This window comes from Mya arenaria, chromosome 12 (assembly GCF_026914265.1).
Source record: "Mya arenaria isolate MELC-2E11 chromosome 12, ASM2691426v1".
Classification (NCBI taxonomy): domain Eukaryota; kingdom Metazoa; phylum Mollusca; class Bivalvia; order Myida; family Myidae; genus Mya; species Mya arenaria.
The window spans coordinates 53,794,771-53,813,559 of record NC_069133.1 but is presented as its reverse complement, the minus strand read 5'-3'; the positions used below and the strand labels follow the sequence as shown (position 1 = coordinate 53,813,559).

The 18,789-nt window shown below is 38.7% G+C and overlaps 1 protein-coding gene across 1 annotated transcript; it reads left to right on the top strand.

Moving 5' to 3' along the window:
* The first annotated feature begins 3,677 nt into the window (after window positions 1–3,677).
* Window positions 3,678–7,685, top strand: LOC128210787 (uncharacterized protein K02A2.6-like). Its single transcript, XM_052915138.1, has one exon. The coding sequence runs from the start codon at window positions 3,678–3,680 to the stop codon at window positions 7,683–7,685; it is 4,008 nt and encodes a 1,335-aa protein (XP_052771098.1).
* The last annotated feature ends 11,104 nt before the right edge of the window (window positions 7,686–18,789 follow it).

Genomic DNA, 18,789 nt, shown 5'->3' with positions numbered 1-18,789 from the left:
GTTTTCATCATCGTACTATCGCGTTTTCATCATCGTACTGTCGTGTTTTCATCATCGTACTATCGACTATTCATCATCGTACTGCCGTGTTTTCATCATCGTACTATCGCATTTTCATCATCGTACTGTCGTGTTTTTCATCATCGTACTATCGACTATTCATCATCGTACTGTCGTGTTTTTCATCATCGTACTATCGACTATTCATCATCGTACTGCCGTGTTTTTCATCATCGTACTTTCGTGTTTTCATCATCGTACTGCCGTGTCTTTCATCATCGTACTTTCGTGTTTTCATCATCGTACTGTCGTGTTTTTCATCATCGTACTTTCGTGTTTTCATCATCGTACTGTCGTGTTTTTCATCATCGTACTGTCGTGTTTTCATCATCGTACTGTCGTGTATTTCATCATCCTACGTTCGTGTTTTCATCGTCGTACTGTCGTGTTTTTCATCATCGTACTTTCGTGTTTTCATCATCGTACTGTCGTGTTTTTCATCATCGTACTTTCTTGTTTTCATCATCGTACTGCCGTGTTTTTCATCATCGTACTTTCGTGTTTTTATCATCGTACTTTCGTGTTTTTCATCATCGTACTCTCGTGTTTTCATCATCGTACTGTCGTGTTTTCATCACCGTACTGTCGTGTTTTCATCATCGTACTATCGCGTTTTTCATCATCGTACTATCGCGTTTTCATCATCGTCCTTCCTTTACATGTGCGTCTTCTCTCTGGCAACATGTGTACTAAGTTTCATTCAAATATCGTTAACGGTTTTTGAGTTATGAACATGGTAAAGCTGCTCTCTCACAGATTGAACGGTTTTACAACTTTTTTTATTTTTTGTCTTGTAAAGAGAAATTTTTGCGTAAATATCTGCAAACCAATGATTAAAGACTGCTGAAAAAAGATCAGATTGCAGATCTAAAAATTTTGGTCGAAAATTAATGTTTTATGGCTTAAAGCGTTACTAACGGTTTAATAAAAATGCCTAAAACATCATGTTTGAACTGAACTATAAAAAATCCGCGATCTAATTCTTTATCAGCAGTCTTATATGATTGGTTTCCATGCATTTTCGCATAAATTGGCTCGTTCAAGACAAAAAGTTGTCAAAACGTTCAATCTGTGAGAGTGCAGCTTTAAAGGTTTTGCTCTACGACGAGGACGAAGATAGCATATCACAATACACCGACCGTTTCTACGAAAGAATACAAGACAAAACAAAAAAGAAATAAGATAAAAACAAAAACAACAACACTCCAATTAAAATCTACATATCTACTATAGATCGCACGTTTTAAACTTAACTGAAACACTTTGAATAAACAGAGAAAGAAGATTCAGGTCATACTCCGAGTATATTTAGTTAGCCAAGCAGTTCAAGTGGGCATGTATATGAATGATGAATGATTGACAGCGGTCGGTCAGAATAGCCAATCAAAAGACTTTCTTCACAGATAGGCAACAACAGTTTGCAATTAATTATTGAAACCTATGACTATTTTGAAGTTTACATACCTGAACGTGCCAACAATATTGTGCGTGGTCCCGGGTGTGGGAATAAAGTGTGTGCTCAAGTGGTAATGGTGGTGTTCTTCGTGGTGATCGTGGTTGCCATGATTATTGCTATGGCCATGATGTTCGTGATGACTGTCGTGATGGTGCATCTCGAGGAGGTGGTCGTGGTAGTGGAGGGAGGAGCCGTGCTCGTGGTGATGGTCTCCGTGGCTCGTGTACAGGTAGGTGTGGTGGTCGTGGTCATGGTCGTGCCCGAACTGTACAAGGCCTAAATACCCAACAAGAACGTCTGACTTTAGCATGTAATCGACTTCGAAGATATCTTTGTGTTTTAACCAACTCATAGGCACTGGGGTAGGATTGATTTCAATCAATTACTAATTCGGAAACCAATTTAAGACATATTATTGAATGTAGGTGCATAGCTAGACTAAATTAAACGTGCACGGGCCCGTTCTGAAAGTGGAAGGGGGAACATGCCCCACCCCCCGCCCATACACCCCGTTCCGCCTTTTAAAGTACCACGTATATACTTTTAATACCGTATAAGCCGTTTTTGGCAGATCTCAATTCTATGAAAGTACTTAATATTGAAATAAAGCGCTCTCTGGGCCTTAATTGCCTGCATATAGCACTACGACAGTGTCGCTATCACGTTAAGTTAACTTAAGGTCAAGGTCATGTTCGACTTGTTAAAGTGAAACGCTTATCCAAAATCAATTGCGAAACAAACATAAATTTTGAGTTATACACCCTCAACTACTTACTAAAAAATGCATTTATGGAAAATATTAATTACTTTTAACAATATTATAACCGTGTATTTAGTAGCTGAAACCGCAAAACTATTAAATGACTGATGAATGCTTAACGATTTACTGCGATCTATTATGGTCTCATCAGGTAGAAATACCGTGTTTATTGCACATTTCTTTTAATTCAAACTCGTTCTCCTTCATAAAACATCACTGTTTTCGACATTTGTTCATCATTTTTGGTATATTAAGACAATTGTATAAAATGTGATAAATCTTATTTGGGAGTAAAAGTGCAATCTTAGAAAGTATTTTTTCCTTAAACCTTTAATGATTTAAAAATGTTTTTTGATATCACCTGTGTAGGAGAAGCCATCTTTTGTATTGTGGAGACACGTATGCTCGTGATGATTGTCTGCTCCGTGTCCATTAGAGTGGGAATACGTCATAGACCCGCCATGCCCGTGGACGTGTACGTCATGATGGTGCTCATGATGGTCATGGTGATCGCGACGAGATCTTCTATTCATGTTTGATGACGTCATCGTTACGTCACCAACAATGTCAAACGTACCAGATGACGTCAATAATTTTCCAGGAAGTTGAACCAAAGGTTCGTAAAAGTCGATTCGGATGGAATCGCCTAAAAGATAAAACTATGTTATAAGACTTTTTTCCATATAGCCATACTGTATTGTCAAACACTAGACTGACATTGATTTAAAAAACAAAACAATGAAGTTCGATTAAAGCATGACATATTTACGCGTGTTGTTGCAGAAGCGTCCATAAGTGTTCTTGTTACAGTCACATTTGCCAGTCCCAATACATTCACCAGAGCTGCTGCACAGGTCGCGGTGGGCAGGACACATTACTGGAATAGTACATTACGGAAATAGTACATATGCAACATTGCTGCAATAGTACACAAGCGACACTACTGGAATAGTACACATGTATGCAACATTACGGGAAAAGTACACATGCACCATTACGGGAATAGTACACACGTAACCCTACTGGACCATTACTAAACAAAACGAAAGATCGCAGGGATCAATAGACGACACACATTATTTGTAACAGTATTGGCTATACTAATTACTATACCGTAGTTTTAGTACGGTCCCTTCCGTTATACTTTTATGCAAGAGTTGGCTCCCTTGTTTTTAAAAAAGGACATGCACATTAAAAGTTATCGTAATTGAAGCTACGAAGTTGTTCAATCATTCAACGCATAACCGAGTTATAAACATGGTGTCAGAAGTGGCCAGAGGATCGTAAAGGCATGCATCTCTCTGAAATAAGCAGTCAAATTGAAACAGAAGGTAAAAGAACATTATAAACGAGCAAAGCATCGAGCCGTGAATTTCCCCACCCACAACAATACCACTAGCCATGGCTGTTCCTTCAATGATCCCATTTCCACCTAAACTTGACATGGAAGGAAACATCAGTGACAACTGGAAAAAGTTCAAGCGTACGTGGAATAACTATGAAATAGCGGCAGGTCTCGCAGAAAAGGATGAAAAACTCAGAACCGCAACTCTATTGACATGCATAGGGCCAGAAGCCATGGATGTTTTTGATGGATTTCATTTTGCTGAAGAGAAAGAGAAAACTGAAATTAAAACAGTCATTGAGAAATTTGAGACATTTTGCATTGGAAAAACAAACGTCACATATGAAAGGTACAATTTTAATATGTGCACACAGACACAGGATGAAACATTTGACACTTATGTCTCGAGGCTGAGAAAATTAGTAAAGACTTGTGAGTATGCAAATCTCACCGAGAGCTTGATTACTGACCGCATTGTCATAGGTATACGTGAGAACAGTGTGCGGAAAAGACTTCTGCAAGAGGATAAGCTAACACTTGACAAGTGTATTGACATATGCAGAGCTGCTGAATCAACACAAGCAAAGGTCAAATCAATGAGTGGTGCAAGTGGTACCACAGAGGAAGTGCAGTACGTGAAACAAAAGCAAACGTATAGACCTAAGACAAAAAACCCAACGCCAAACATAAATAAATGCAAATATTGTGGTAAATTCTGCACAAAAGGTAAATGCCCAGCCTTTGGGAAGAAATGCATGAAATGTGGGAAATACAATCATTTCGCGTCTGAATGTCAACAAATAGAGCAGAAACCGAGATCACACAGGCAAAGACATGTCAGACAATTTGATGTTGACGATAGTTCGGAGAGTGAGAATGACTTTGAGATTATGACATTCAGCAATGGAACAAGGTCCAAAGTTTTCGCCTCCATGCTTGTCGTCAATGTTCAGAAAACAGTAAAGTTCCAATTAGATAGTGGAGCAACAGCAAACCTCATTCCAAAAACATACGTGCCGGAAGAGCTTATTGAATTGAAAGCAAATACGCTTAGAATGTATGACAGGTCTGAGATGAAAACGTATGGTACATGTAAATTGACACTCAAAAACCCAAAGACTTATGACAGATACACGGTAGAGTTTATCGTTGTTGATGACGAATTTGCCCCACTTCTTGGACTTGCTGCCATCCAAAGAATGAAACTGGTAAAAATCCAATATGAAAACATTTGTCATGTAGAAAAGGAAAATGAGTTGCACATGCAAGAGATCCAGAACAATTACAGTGATGTTTTCCAAGGCGAAGGTACTTTTGAAGAAGAACTACATCTAGAAATTGATGATTCGGTGACTCCAGTGAAAATGCCAGTCAGACGTGTTCCATTAGGTTTAAAAGAGAAACTGAAATGTGAATTGCAAAGAATGGAAAAAGCTAACATCATCACCAAAGTTGAAACACCAACAGATTGGGTATCCAGCCTAGTTGTAGTAAAAAAGCCAAGTGGTAAATTAAGAATTTGCATAGACCCCAAACCACTAAACAAAGCTCTTAAAAGAAGCCACTATCCCCTGCCGATCATTGAAGATTTACTACCAGAACTAAGTGAAGCAAAAGTCTTCAGCAAATGTGATGTGAAAAATGCATTTTGGCACGTCAAATTGGACGAAGAATCAAGTTATTTAACAACATTTGAAACGCCATTCGGACGATACAGATGGAACAAAATGCCTTTTGGAATCTCCCCAGCCCCAGAATATTTCCAGCAATTTTTAGAGAAAAATCTGGAAGGACTAGATGGTGTTAAACCTATAGCGGATGACATTCTAATATATGGAAAAGGCGAAACTTTCCAGGACGCAGTGAAGGATCACGACAGAAAACTAGAGAAACTGCTCAAACGGTGTAAAGAGAGAAACATTAAGCTGAACAAAGACAAATTCGAGTTACACAAAACAGAAATGCCGTTCATTGGACATCTACTTACAGAAAATGGTGTTAAGCCAGATAGTGCAAAAGTTGAAGCAATCATGAAAATGCAGAAACCAAGTGACAAGAAAGCTGTCCAGAGACTGTTAGGAGTAGTGAATTACCTCACAAAGTTTCTTGGCAACTTGAGTGATATATGTGAGCCTATACGCACGCTCACACACAAGGATGCAATCTGGAATTGGACACATGAACATGACGAAGCATTCAAAAACATCAAAACAGCAGTGTGCAATGTTCCAGTCCTGAGATACTTTGACTCCAGGTTGAATACAGTTCTACAGTGTGATGCGTCGGAAACCGGTCTTGGTGCGACACTGATGCAAGAAGGCCAGCCAGTAGCATATGCAAGCAGAGCACTGACGTCAACGGAACAGAACTACGCTCAAATAGAAAAGGAACTTCTTGCTGTTGTGTTTGGCTTTGAAAAATTTCACCAGTTTACATACGGGCGCCGAGTGGTTGTTGAAAGCGACCACAAGCCATTAGAAACGATCAGCAAGAAAGCATTGCATAAAGCGCCAAAGAGACTTCAAAGAATGCTATTAAGATTACAGCTGTACGACTTTGAGATCATCTATAAGAAAGGGAAAGACATGCACATTGCTGATACTCTGTCGAGAGCGTATCTACAGAACAGTTGTGAAAGTACAAGCTTAGGTGAAGTACGTTCCGTGCAGTCAGAATTTGAGAAAGAAGTTGAAACGGTCTGTTTGACAGATTTCTTAGCAGTCACTCCAAGCCGTCAAGAGAAAATTAGAGCAGCCACCCAGCTGGATCCAACATTAGCAATAGTTATTGAGCAAATCAAATGCGGTTGGATTTCGAAAGAAACGCCACCAGAAGCAAAGCCATACTTCAATATTCGGGATGAACTCTCTGTAGAAAACAACATTATATTTCGCGGTGAAAGGTGCGTTATACCTCGATGTATGCGCAGAGACATTTTGGACCAAATTCACACGCACATTGGGGTAGAAGGATGCCTCAACCGAGCGCGGCAGTGTGTGTTTTGGCCAAACATGACATCTGAAATTAAAGATTTCATAGGGAAATGTGAAGCGTGCCAGTCATTTGCCAGAAAGCAATGCAAAGAGCCATTGCTAAACCATGATGTACCAGACCGACCATGGGCCAAAGTCGGAACAGACATTTTTACCTTGGATGATAATAACTACTTGGTAACAGTCGATTACTTCAGTAATTTCTTCGAGATCGACAAACTGGAAGATATGACATCGCGATGTGTCATCGGCAAACTTAAGCAACATTTTGCTCGTCATGGTATTCCAAACCAGTTAGTTTCGGATAATGCTCAAACATTCAAATCAGAAAAGTTCAAACAGTTCACTTTACAGTGGGATTTTGAACATGTGACCTCATCTGCAAGATACCCTCAATCGAATGGAAAAGCAGAAAGTGCAGTAAAACGAGCAAAATCTCTCATCAAAAAGTGTAAACATTCACATACTGACCCAATGTTAGCCCTTTTGAACCTGAGAAATACCCCTCTGCAGTCTACAGGATACAGCCCAGCTGAACAAAGCATGAACAGGCAGACAAGAACACTATTACCCACAAAAGAGAGTCTGCTGAGGCCAAAAACGCTAATAAATGTGAAAACAAATCTAGACAAAAGCAAAGCAAAACAATCGTTTTACTATGACAGATCAGCAAAACCTCTGCCAAGACTAGACATGGGTACAACAGTAAGAATCAAGCCTGAGAACAGTCGAGATAAATGGGAAAAAGGCTTGATTGTCAACAGTCCGAAAAGACGCTCATACGATGTAATGACAGAAAATGGTACCACTATCAACCGCAACAGAAGACATCTTCGGCAATCGAGAGAGAAATTCACTAGGGCCGACAACGATCCTTCTGACCAACCGAGTGGTCCGGTGCAGACTGATCCTATACCCGACCTGCAGACAGATGTTGAAGCGAATCGGTCCAATACTACTGCTGCTGAGCCAGGGACGAGTGACCATTGTGGTTTCCCAAACGAGGCCAAACAAACTAGTTCTGGACGGACAGTTAAAGTTCCGCTAAGATTTAAAGATTATGTGAAATAAGTCACAAGACAGTTTAGGACACTTCACTTTGAGAGTGTATCACAGTCTGATAAGAATCCAATCAGAAATATATACTTTAAAAATTTAGATAAGAAAGATAGTAAGGTTAAGTCTTGATTTAATTGACAAGTGAAGCATAATACATTTCTATAATTATTTTATAAGATCCTTAAAGAGACAAAGTGCTTATTCAATATTCCAGCACCAGTGTTAAGTGCTTAGTAAAGATCTTTCTAGGACAGTTCTTACCACCAGACTCTTTAAGTGTTAACTTATGTACATATTGATAGTTCAAATTTATTTTAAATGTTCTTTAAAGGTGATTAATCTAGTCAATAGCCATAACAGACTTGAACTATTATGCTTATGCGTATCATGTATTTCTTGTAAAATTTAAACTTCATTTCAGTGTGAGATTATTCCGCAGTAAGCTTTCTTACATTCAATGTTAAAGGAAAAAGGATGTAACAGTATTGGCTATACTAATTACTATACCGTAGTTTTAGTACGGTCCCTTCCGTTATACTTTTATGCAAGAGTTGGCTCCCTTGTTTTTAAAAAAGGACATGCACATTAAAAGTTATCGTAATTGAAGCTACGAAGTTGTTCAATCATTCAACGCATAACCGAGTTATAAACATTATTGATATGTTACACATCACGACATAAAGCAGGAACACATGGCTGGACTATTAAACACGCCACGTTATTGGTTTCTACCGTGGATTTGCTCATCAATGTATTATGATGTTTGGCTACTGGAACTGTAGTCTCCACTTTATTATTGAAAATGGAGCAGTTACATATGTCAATGGAACAAGAAACTTTACTATAATAATACATAACATATGTTTAGGTTGTTTAACATTGTTCTATACAAAATGGAGATATCTTTGGATGTGTACAGAGCTGGTAAAACCCATCGTCGGATACCCCTGATACAAACTACGCTATGCTCCGTTGTGTACCGTGGGTAATTTGGCTAAAATCTCGTAATCATGAATAATTAATAAGGCAGTTTCATTGGTTCGGTAAAGTATCAGATGCTTTACGGTTGAAAAACATTCCGGCGAATGCCGGAGTTGAACCGGGTCCGCCTTCTCAGAACAATAATTGTTGGCAGTAGTCAAGACCACACGGCCTTGAATGCTACTGACACTGAAGGTATAAATCAGGGTCCACATTTTAAACTACTAGGATAAATTACTACACATATAATAGCACATTTTGTACATTAAATCTTTACAAGATGACAAACACACTGTACAATATTGAAACAATTACGCATCGCACGTGTTTGTAACAACATCACATGACCTATTACTGGAATAAAACTGTGTAACAACACTTTAATGGAACAAGGATATAGGACACATCGCATGGCGCATTACTGCAATATTGCAACACTTTAATGGAACAATGACATAGGACACATCGCATGGCGCATTACTGGAATATTGCAACACTTTAATGGAACAGTGACATAGGACACATCGCATGGCGCATTACTGGAATATTGCAACACTTTAATGGAACAATGACATAGGACACATCGCATGGCGCATTACTGGAATATTGCAACACTTTAATGGAACAATGACATAGGACACATCGCATGGCGAATTACTGGAATATCTATAGAAGAGTGAGCAGTTGTTTGTACCATCAAGCCTATATTCTTCATTAGAAATCCCTTACAGTACGAGGGATGGATGCAAAAAGGTTCTAAGTGACATTCAATAAAAAAGAATGTAGAAACTTTTTCCTTTCACTCCTCGATTATCTTTCCCCATAATCATTAGAATTCATCAAGAAATTAAGGATGTATGACTAAAGTCTACATAAGTCTGAAATTCAGTTTAATTAATGAAATTAAAGGCAGTGAATGGTAATGTTATTGGCTGTTACTGAAAGGAAAGATATAAAATGAAGATAACATAATTTTGCTTACAGTAAGATGGGCATCCATACGCGACGAAACTAGCGCAGCTGTCAATTATCTTAGGGCCAGAAAGTCGAATATGGGTGGTGTAGACGGGGTTATCTAGACGAAGTTCCACCGTTCCGTTACCAGAAGATGTTGGAGTCAACGACTGGAACATGGAGAAACGGAAAAGGGGAATTGGTGGATATGTTTTGTGGCCAAACAACAAACTAGCTAGTTATCTTCAGTCAATTGTATACAACTGTCTTCTTTGGTTTGGTTAAAGCTGCACTCTCACAGATTTACCGTTTTCACAGCTTTTTTATTTTTTGTCTTTGAATTAGCCAACTTTTGCTTAAATATCTGAAAATCAGTGATATAATTGCTGACAAAAGATCAGACAGTTTTTCATATTTTCGTTAAAAAATAATTATTTACGGCTTAAAGCGTTACTAAGACTTTAAAGAAATGCACTAAACATCAATCTTTGATAATAAATATGAAAACCTTCGATCTGGGGGTTTTGTCACCAGTCTTATTTCAGTGGCTTCAATGCATTTTCGCAAAAAATTGGCTCGTTACAAGAAAAAAAATAAAAAAGGTGACAAAGCGTTCAATCTACGAGAGTGCAGCTTTAAAGTAAGCAAAAATAATTCTTGATTGATTTATCCAAGTTTTACCATTGACCAATGACCAATGAATCTGCTTTTATGTGCAACTAGCCGAAGATAACCTGTGGACAACTTTTCCAGTTTTATACAATAGGATCAGATGGCTCTGTTATTCTTAATTTTAAGTTTTGATGTCCCGTGACGTCATACAATGTTGCTATTGGTCGAAAGTTATGTGCTTACTGATATGTTATGCACCAGTCAATTGTAACCACGTCCCCTCCCAGGTCCGGGGGTATACCGGGGATAGCGGGGGAAATTTGCCGTGTTTTAACGTTTCAGGTGGCCAGGCAGTGCCGAGGGAATGCGGTGGTTTTATTTTCGCGCCGAAAATAGGGGGGAATGGGCCTTACCTAGGATGTCCCCGGGATGCGCGGGCATTTGGCGGGGATTTTACCAGCAGTGTGTCCCCGCTCTCTGTCCCCGCAGGGCGGGGATTTTACCCGGGATTGGCTGGACCGAAAGTCAAAGTACCCGCTATCCTCTGGACCTGGGGTCCATAGTTACAACTGACTGGTGCATTACATATATAACCGAAAGGAAATCATACATAAAGTTATATCAGTTTGTATATTTGCTCATTTTCAACTGATAGCGGACGTAGATGGAATATTGTGCAATATCTAAAGGCAACAAAAACGTGTTTGATACATGATGTTCCATACAAATTTTATTCTTTCTATGTCTATGTCACTCAAAACACTATCAAACACTATCAACTGGTACCAACACAATAAGGCGTCACCAGGCGGCATTAACATTACCATTATCGTTGGTCGAACTCCTTGATTTATAATTTGTCAAATAATGATTGGTTCAAGATGTTTTTCGAGAATGAAAATATTGGAATGCATAAAAATAACTTATTTAAACTGATCTATGTGATACTGGGAACAAATTATCTAAGCTGACAAAAGTATAACTTTGATTTTTGGGGGGTGACACTCTCAAATGTTTTGAAGTAGTTTGATGCCCATTGTTCTCGATTGCGCTCGACGCTTCATCTTGAAAGGGTGCAATGTATTTACGAAACGAGAACCGTGCACGCCATTTATGGGGCTGAACGGTGTAAGACTTATCTTAGAAGTTTTAGAATATTTGACGTATAGATATGTACTATATTTCGCAGTTGTTTTACCTTAAGCAGAGTTACCATCTGTTTCGCCAGTTTATCAGTGCCGTCCACATATTCTACCATGAACGGCGACATTGCAGCGGTGCCTGCGTTGCTTGGACATCGTGTGAAATCCAATTCAACTCGCTCGACAACGACAGGGCTGGTGCCGATCTTGAGCTCGATAGCTCGGTTACTAGTGGACGCCGGGTGCAGCGGGTATCTGTACTGGCCAGGACATCCGGCGTTTTCCGCTGTACTCACTGCAATGGGGTTATTTGCGGTTGTTTGTAATTGTGGAGACGACGCTTCTACTTTAAATTAAACTTGAGTGAATCGGTATGTTTCACACAGAACAGAACAGAACAGAACAGTTTTTATTCACCTTAACTGTATGGTTAAATCCAAATAAACTGCTCTGTTCTGTTTACTTCATACTTTATTTTGACATGTAAATGCATAAAATTTAAACAAATCTAACTACGGTTAGAGTACATCAATCGTTATTCATCCTGTTAATGTAATCATAACTCAATGATGTAGAAATTTCGTGTTGTTTGTTATGCATTGGCTTTAAGGAAAAGCAGAGTTGAAAAATACTGCGTGATACCAGGAACTCCAAGCGCGATACCCTTGTACTTTCTCAATAGATTCATTGGTTCTTTATTTTGCCCTATTATTACATATACATTATACGACAACACAACAAGAAAGACAACATTCATTGGACAAACCAGAACTGTCCAAAGTTATTCAGTACAACCTCCAGGCAAGCAAGCCCGCGGATCTACGAGATGACACACTACACTCGTTGTTCGGTCTACGCCCTCAATTCGTAATTATTATTTTTTTTTGTGTAAGGTTGAATTATTACGTATAAATTATAATGTAGATACACATATTATCTGCATCATCGTTCTGCAAATGCCGAATTACGTGTCTTTGTGGCAATGACAAGGGAGGTTGACAAACTATGGTACATTACGTGGATTCATGCCTCGCCAACCTATTTTTAATGACGCATGGTGATGCATTGACAATTGTATATTTGACAAAACCCATATTAAATATTTGGAACATTGACAGCCATCAGAATCATATAATTTCTAAGAAAAGCCATTCTTTAAAGAAAACTTCTTATCTCAATGTACTTTTTATATTCGCATCCGCTAAAATGGCAAGTTGATATTACTATTATAAGAAATACTGGAAATTATTAGATTTGATCAAAATTGCGATGTGCCGTGCTCGTTTCTTTGACTTACTCAAGGTCTGCCCGCGCCTATTGGCTGCATTATGGATTGACTCCGCCGTGACGTCATCACGACTAATATTGTGTTTAAATGCCACAAGTGACATGAGAAAGAAGCGCCTGCAATTCCCAACAAATCCATATATAAGAAGACTTGAAGAAACAAAGTGAGGTCCAATTGAGATACCCTTGTTCTTTGCGAAGATACTTCTTGGTTCTTTAACGTGCTCGGTGTACAGGACCAATACACGGGATACAACTTTCCTGGGCTTAAAACGTACAAAGTACACGATGTAATACCAATTAATACTTTTATGAAGCCAAGCACTAGACAAGGGAGCTACTGGTTCCATATGTAAACGTCTTTCGTTTTGACGCGGTCGGGGTTTGAACCCGCAACCTTCTGTACCTGAAGGGAACGCTCTACCACTGAGCAATCGTTGCGATCTAATGATGTGCCTGCCCTCAATACGCCCATTTATACTCACCTTCTATACAAGTAGGCATGGCTGACCATGTTGCGGTAAGGCCGTCTTCCGAGCCTTGACACGTAACGCGCGTATCCCCTTTGATTCCAAACCCTTTGTTACACATGACATCTAAGGAGGAGCCAACTTTGCGACTGACGTTACCCATCAGTTGTCCGTTACCTATCTCCGGTGCCTCAGGACATTCTTGGTAAAAACAATTTATGTCAGGGTTAAATATCATTGTATACTATTTCATAACGTTAAATATTGAAAGTCACTTGCACAAAGAAAAACATTAAAATCGTCGAACGTTTTGAAGAATCTATTAAAGGAATGTATAAAAATGAAATGCTGTTACAACATAATTTACATATATATTATAAGGATGTACAATTGGATATTGGACATTGGCCTTGTGATGGTTGAATTATCAAACAGATAAGAAAAGTTCTTAGATACGATGAAAATCTTTTACCATGTCAGTAACAGCTTACCTGCAGGCAGTCTACACTCCGGAAGTGCTGTCCAGCTGTAAACCACAGGGAATGAATCCTTAACTTGCGCACACGTGACCCCGGCTTTTCCAAACAAGATATATCCGGACTCGCACTCGTAGGAAATGCTTATGTTACCCTTGTAGGGCTTGTAGGAGAACTCAGAAGTAAGACCACCATGTTGTAACTGAGGTGCATTGGGGCATCCTGCAAGCGGAAGATTTGGTTCAAACAAGACATAAATATTGCTCAAAAGGATACGGACGGCTTAATTTTTGTATTAAGCAAGCAGAAAGCAAACGCATAGGTAAAGTGATATTAAACATCGGTAGTGCTCTCAAGCAAACTGCAAGCGAAGCCTTGGTACAATATGAATACTCGACATCGGTATTGCTCTTAAGCACGAACGAATGTCTCGGTTTAATATGATGCTAGACAGTTGTTTCGCTCTTCAGCAAACTACAAACGAAAGTCTCGGTTCAATATGAATACTAGGCATCGGAAGAGCTCTAAAGCGAACTACAAACGAAAGTCTAGGTTCAATAGGAATACTAGGCATCGGAAGTGCTCTTAAGCGAACTACGAACGAAAGTATCGGTTCAATAGTAATACTAGGCATCGGAAGTGCTCTTAAGCGAACTACGAACGAAAGTCTCGGTTCAATAGGAATACTAGGCATCGGAAGTGCTCTTAAGCGAACTACGAACGAAAGTCTCGGTTCAATAGTAATACTAGGCATCGGAAGTGCTCTTAAGCGAACTACGAGCGAAAGTCTCGGTTCAAGGGGAATACTAGGCATCGGAAGTGCTCTTATGCGAACTACGAACGAAAGTCTCGGTTCAATAGTAATACTAGGCATCGGAAGTGCTCTTAAGCGAACTACGAACGAAAGTCTCGGTTCAATAGTAATACTAGGCATCGAAAGTGCTCTTAAGCGAACTACGAGCGAAAGTCTCGGTTCAATAGCAATACTAGACATCATTATTGCTCGTAAGCGAACTACGAGCGAAAGTCTCGGTTCAATAGCAATACTAGGCATCGAAAGTGCTCTTAAGCGAACTACGAACGAAAGTCTCGGTTCAATAGCAATACTAGGCATCAGAAGTGCTCTTAAGCGAACTACGAACGAAAGTCTCGGTTCAATAGTAATACTAGGCATCGAAAGTGCTCTTAAGCGAACTACGAACGAAAGTCTCGGTTCAATAGCAATACTAGGCATCATTATTGCTCTTAAGCGAACTACGAGCGAAAGTCTCGGTTCAATAGCAATACTAGACATCATTATTGCTCTTAAGCGAACTACGAGCGAAAGTCTCGGTTCAATAGTAATACTAGGCATCGAAAGTGCTCTTAAGCGAACTACGAACGAAAGTCTCGGTTCAATAGGAATACTAGATATCATTATTGCTCTTAAGCGAACTACGAACGAAAGTCTCGGTTCAATAGCAATACTAGACATCATTATTGCTCTTAAGCGAACTACGAGCGAAAGTCTCGGTTCAATAGTAATACTAGGCATCGAAAGTGCTCTTAAGCGAACTACGAACGAAAGTCTCGGTTCAATAGCAATACTAGGCATCAGAAGTGCTCTTAAGCGAACTACGAACGAAAGTCTCGGTTCAATAGCAATACTAGACATCATTATTGCTCTTAAGCGAACTACGAGTGAAAGTCTCGGTTCAATAGGAATACTAGATATCATTATTGCTCTTAAGCGAACTACGAGCGAAAGTCTCGGTTCAATAGCAATACTAGGCATCGAAAGTGCTCTTAAGTGAACTACGAACGAAAGTCTCGGTTCAATAGCAATACTAGGCATCAGAAGTGCTCTTAAGCGAACTACGAACGAAAGTCTCGGTTCAATAGTAATACTAGGCATCGAAAGTGCTCTTAAGCGAACTACGAACGAAAGTCTCGGTTCAATAGTAATACTAGGCATCGAAAGTGCTCTTAAGCGAACTACGAACGAAAGTCTCGGTTCAATAGGAATACTAGATATCATTATTGCTCTTAAGCGAACTACGAGCGAAAGTCTCGGTTCAATAGCAATACTAGACATCATTATTGCTCTTAAGCGAACTACGAGCGAAAGTCTCGGTTCAATAGGAATACTAGATATCATTATTGCTCTTAAGCGAACTACGAGCGAAAGTCTCGGTTCAATAGCAATACTAGACATCATTATTGCTCTTAAGCGAACTACGAGCGAAAGTCTCGGTTCAATAGCAATACTAGACATCATTATTGCTCTTAAGCGAACTACGAGCGAAAGTCTCGGTTCAATAGGAATACTAGATATCATTATTGCTCTTAAGCGAACTACGAGCGAAAGTCTCGGTTCAATAGCAATACTAAACATCATTATTGCTCTTAAGCGAACTACGAGCAAAAGTTTTGTTTCAATATGAATACTAGACATCGGTATTGCTCTTAAGCAAACAGCAAGCGAATGTCTCGGATAAATATGAATACTAGATATCGGTATTGATCTTATGCAAACAACAAGCGAAAGTCTCGGACCAGTATTAATATTAGACATCGGTATTGCTCTTAAGCAAACAACAAGCAAAAGTCTCGAATCAAAATGATTACTAGACATCAGTATTGCTCTTAAGCAAACAACAAGCGAAAGTCTCGGATCAATATGAATACTAGACATCCGTATTGATCTTAAGCAAACAAAAAGCGAAAGTCTCGAATCGAAATGATTACTAGACATCAGTATTGCTCTTAAGCGAACAACAAGCGAAATTCTCGAATCAATATGTTTACTAGACATCAGTTTTGCTCTTAAGCAAACAACAAGCGAAAGTCTCGGATCAATATGATAACTAGACATCAGTATTGCTCTTAAGCAAACAACAAGCGAAAGTCTCGAATCAATATGTTTACTAGACATCAGTATTGCTCTTAAGCAAACAACAAGCGAAAGTCTCGGATCAGTATGATAACTAGGCATCAGTATTGCTCTTAAGCAAACAACAAGCGAAAGTCTCGGATCAATATGAATACTAGACATCCGTATTGCTCTTTAGCAAACAACAAGCGAAAATCTCGGATCAATATGAATACTAGACATCAGTATTGCTCTTTAGCAAACAACAAGCGAAAGTCTCGGATCAATATGAATACTAAACATCAGTATTGCTCTTTAGCAAACAAGCAAATGAACGTTAGTACTAGATTTATCTGCCGTATATACTGATGTTATTTGTATTAGTTTAATGTGTTATTAACAATGTGTGACAGAGGTATTGTGACAATAACAAAACAATAACAACAACAACATCAATAACAGCAGCAACAACAATAAAAACAACGGTGTTATCATTTAATCGCTATCATTGTCATGTACAATGTGTTTACTTTCGCTAAACAACGACGTTGTATACTGTAAATAAAAAAGTATTTGAGATTAATTATTTTTGCTGAATTTATGATTCCTTAAATCTTATACGTGCAGATATCTTTAACGTTGTATGCTTTATGCTGATATAATGCATTTATTTGCATGCACATATGCTGTGTGCAATCATAGTGATAAACTATACGTCATTTGTGGTTTAAACGAAATCAATAGACATGTTGCGAAACGTCGCTCGTACGTGTATGCGTGAATGACGTCATCTAGGTATATGCAGGATGTACAAGTTCTAAGCGTCTAGCTGGTATAGATGGTACAAGCAAAATATATGGTTTACGTCTCACGGAATTCAGAAGGCTCAGACTGAATCGTAATAAAATATGTGTACAGCTTATTATACAGGAAGCATGCGTGTTGGTACTAAGAGGGATTCGAAAGCAGCTGTCATGTCTAACTGCAGCTTACACGATGGAGAATACAGAAATTCGTTTACCTAAGCATATTGAATTTATCAATTCATGTATATTTTGTTATTTTGCATATTGCGTGTTGTACTTTTTTATTTTTCTAGAACATTTCTAATGTTCTTTTTGGTAAAAAATATACTTTCAGAGATGCATTCCCAAATAAAATAATAATTATCTTGTTAGGCAATAACTATCCGTAAATGTTTCGAACCTTGAATCACTATGGTTGAGCATGCAATTTAAAGTTTGGTGTTAAGCAATAGTAACAAGGAGTACAATGAGTGTCTCACAAACCTCTTTATCTTTTTAGTTTTTACTAAGGCATTAAATCGTTTCGATATTAGTGAAGATGTCCACCACTATCGTGAAAGATTGTGGCGAAGAGCCCAACCAATGGTACATTAGTTTGGCCTCACAAAAGGAACATCGATACTGGTTTCTACCAAGGAAACGGATCTTATCAGCTTTCTTTAAAATCGAAATGGTATAAACTAAACCCAAATTGACTAGTCACCTGCTTGCGGGCAGAAGGGATCCCGTAAATGATTTTGTCCCTGGTCATCACAATGCTCGTCCCAGTAGCTGGCGTGTCCATGGAAACCGCATTCTTAAATCAGAAGTGTTTGGATTTAGATTCTAGGTTGAATAAAAACCCAGCTCATTTCCATGTGTCAGTACTGAAACTGCCCATTTCGCCCCCTCACAAAACACTAACTGTACATTGCTATGGATCGATTGAGAGCGAGCCTTCATCTTTGCTGTCTCCTACAGCAATTTTGTACTTGTTTCTTTCATTATTGCTTCTGGAAAATCTGTTCATTTAGCATTAATGTACAGTTTTATTTGGTGTACCCACTAATCTCGCTCAAGACCACAACTTATGTTTTATCATTCATCATGGGATATATAGCCGACGGAACAGTTGAACATCGTACTACCACTACTACTACTGCTACTTCTACTACTCGTGTTACTGCTCGTTGATGGCGCAGTAATACAGTTGACATTATACACAACTTTCAACGACATATTTTCATTCTGTGAAATAAACGTATTTCACTTTTTTAAACAACATGCAGAGGGCTTTTTGTATTTTTGTTTTAACACACCTTATGATTTGCCATACTTTATTTCGTAATTAAAAAAGTTCATTTTACAAACCATGAGCGAGTTACTTTAAACGAAACAGTAAGAAAAGTTTCGATAATAAGGTAAGTTAGGTACTAGAATGTTTTAAATCATTTGTGCTGAGCATTGGAATACACAAACTTTGTTTCCGCACACTCGCCACATTTAAGCATAATTTTTAACTCGAAGATCACTAAATATTTGAATAAAGTAGTTCTTG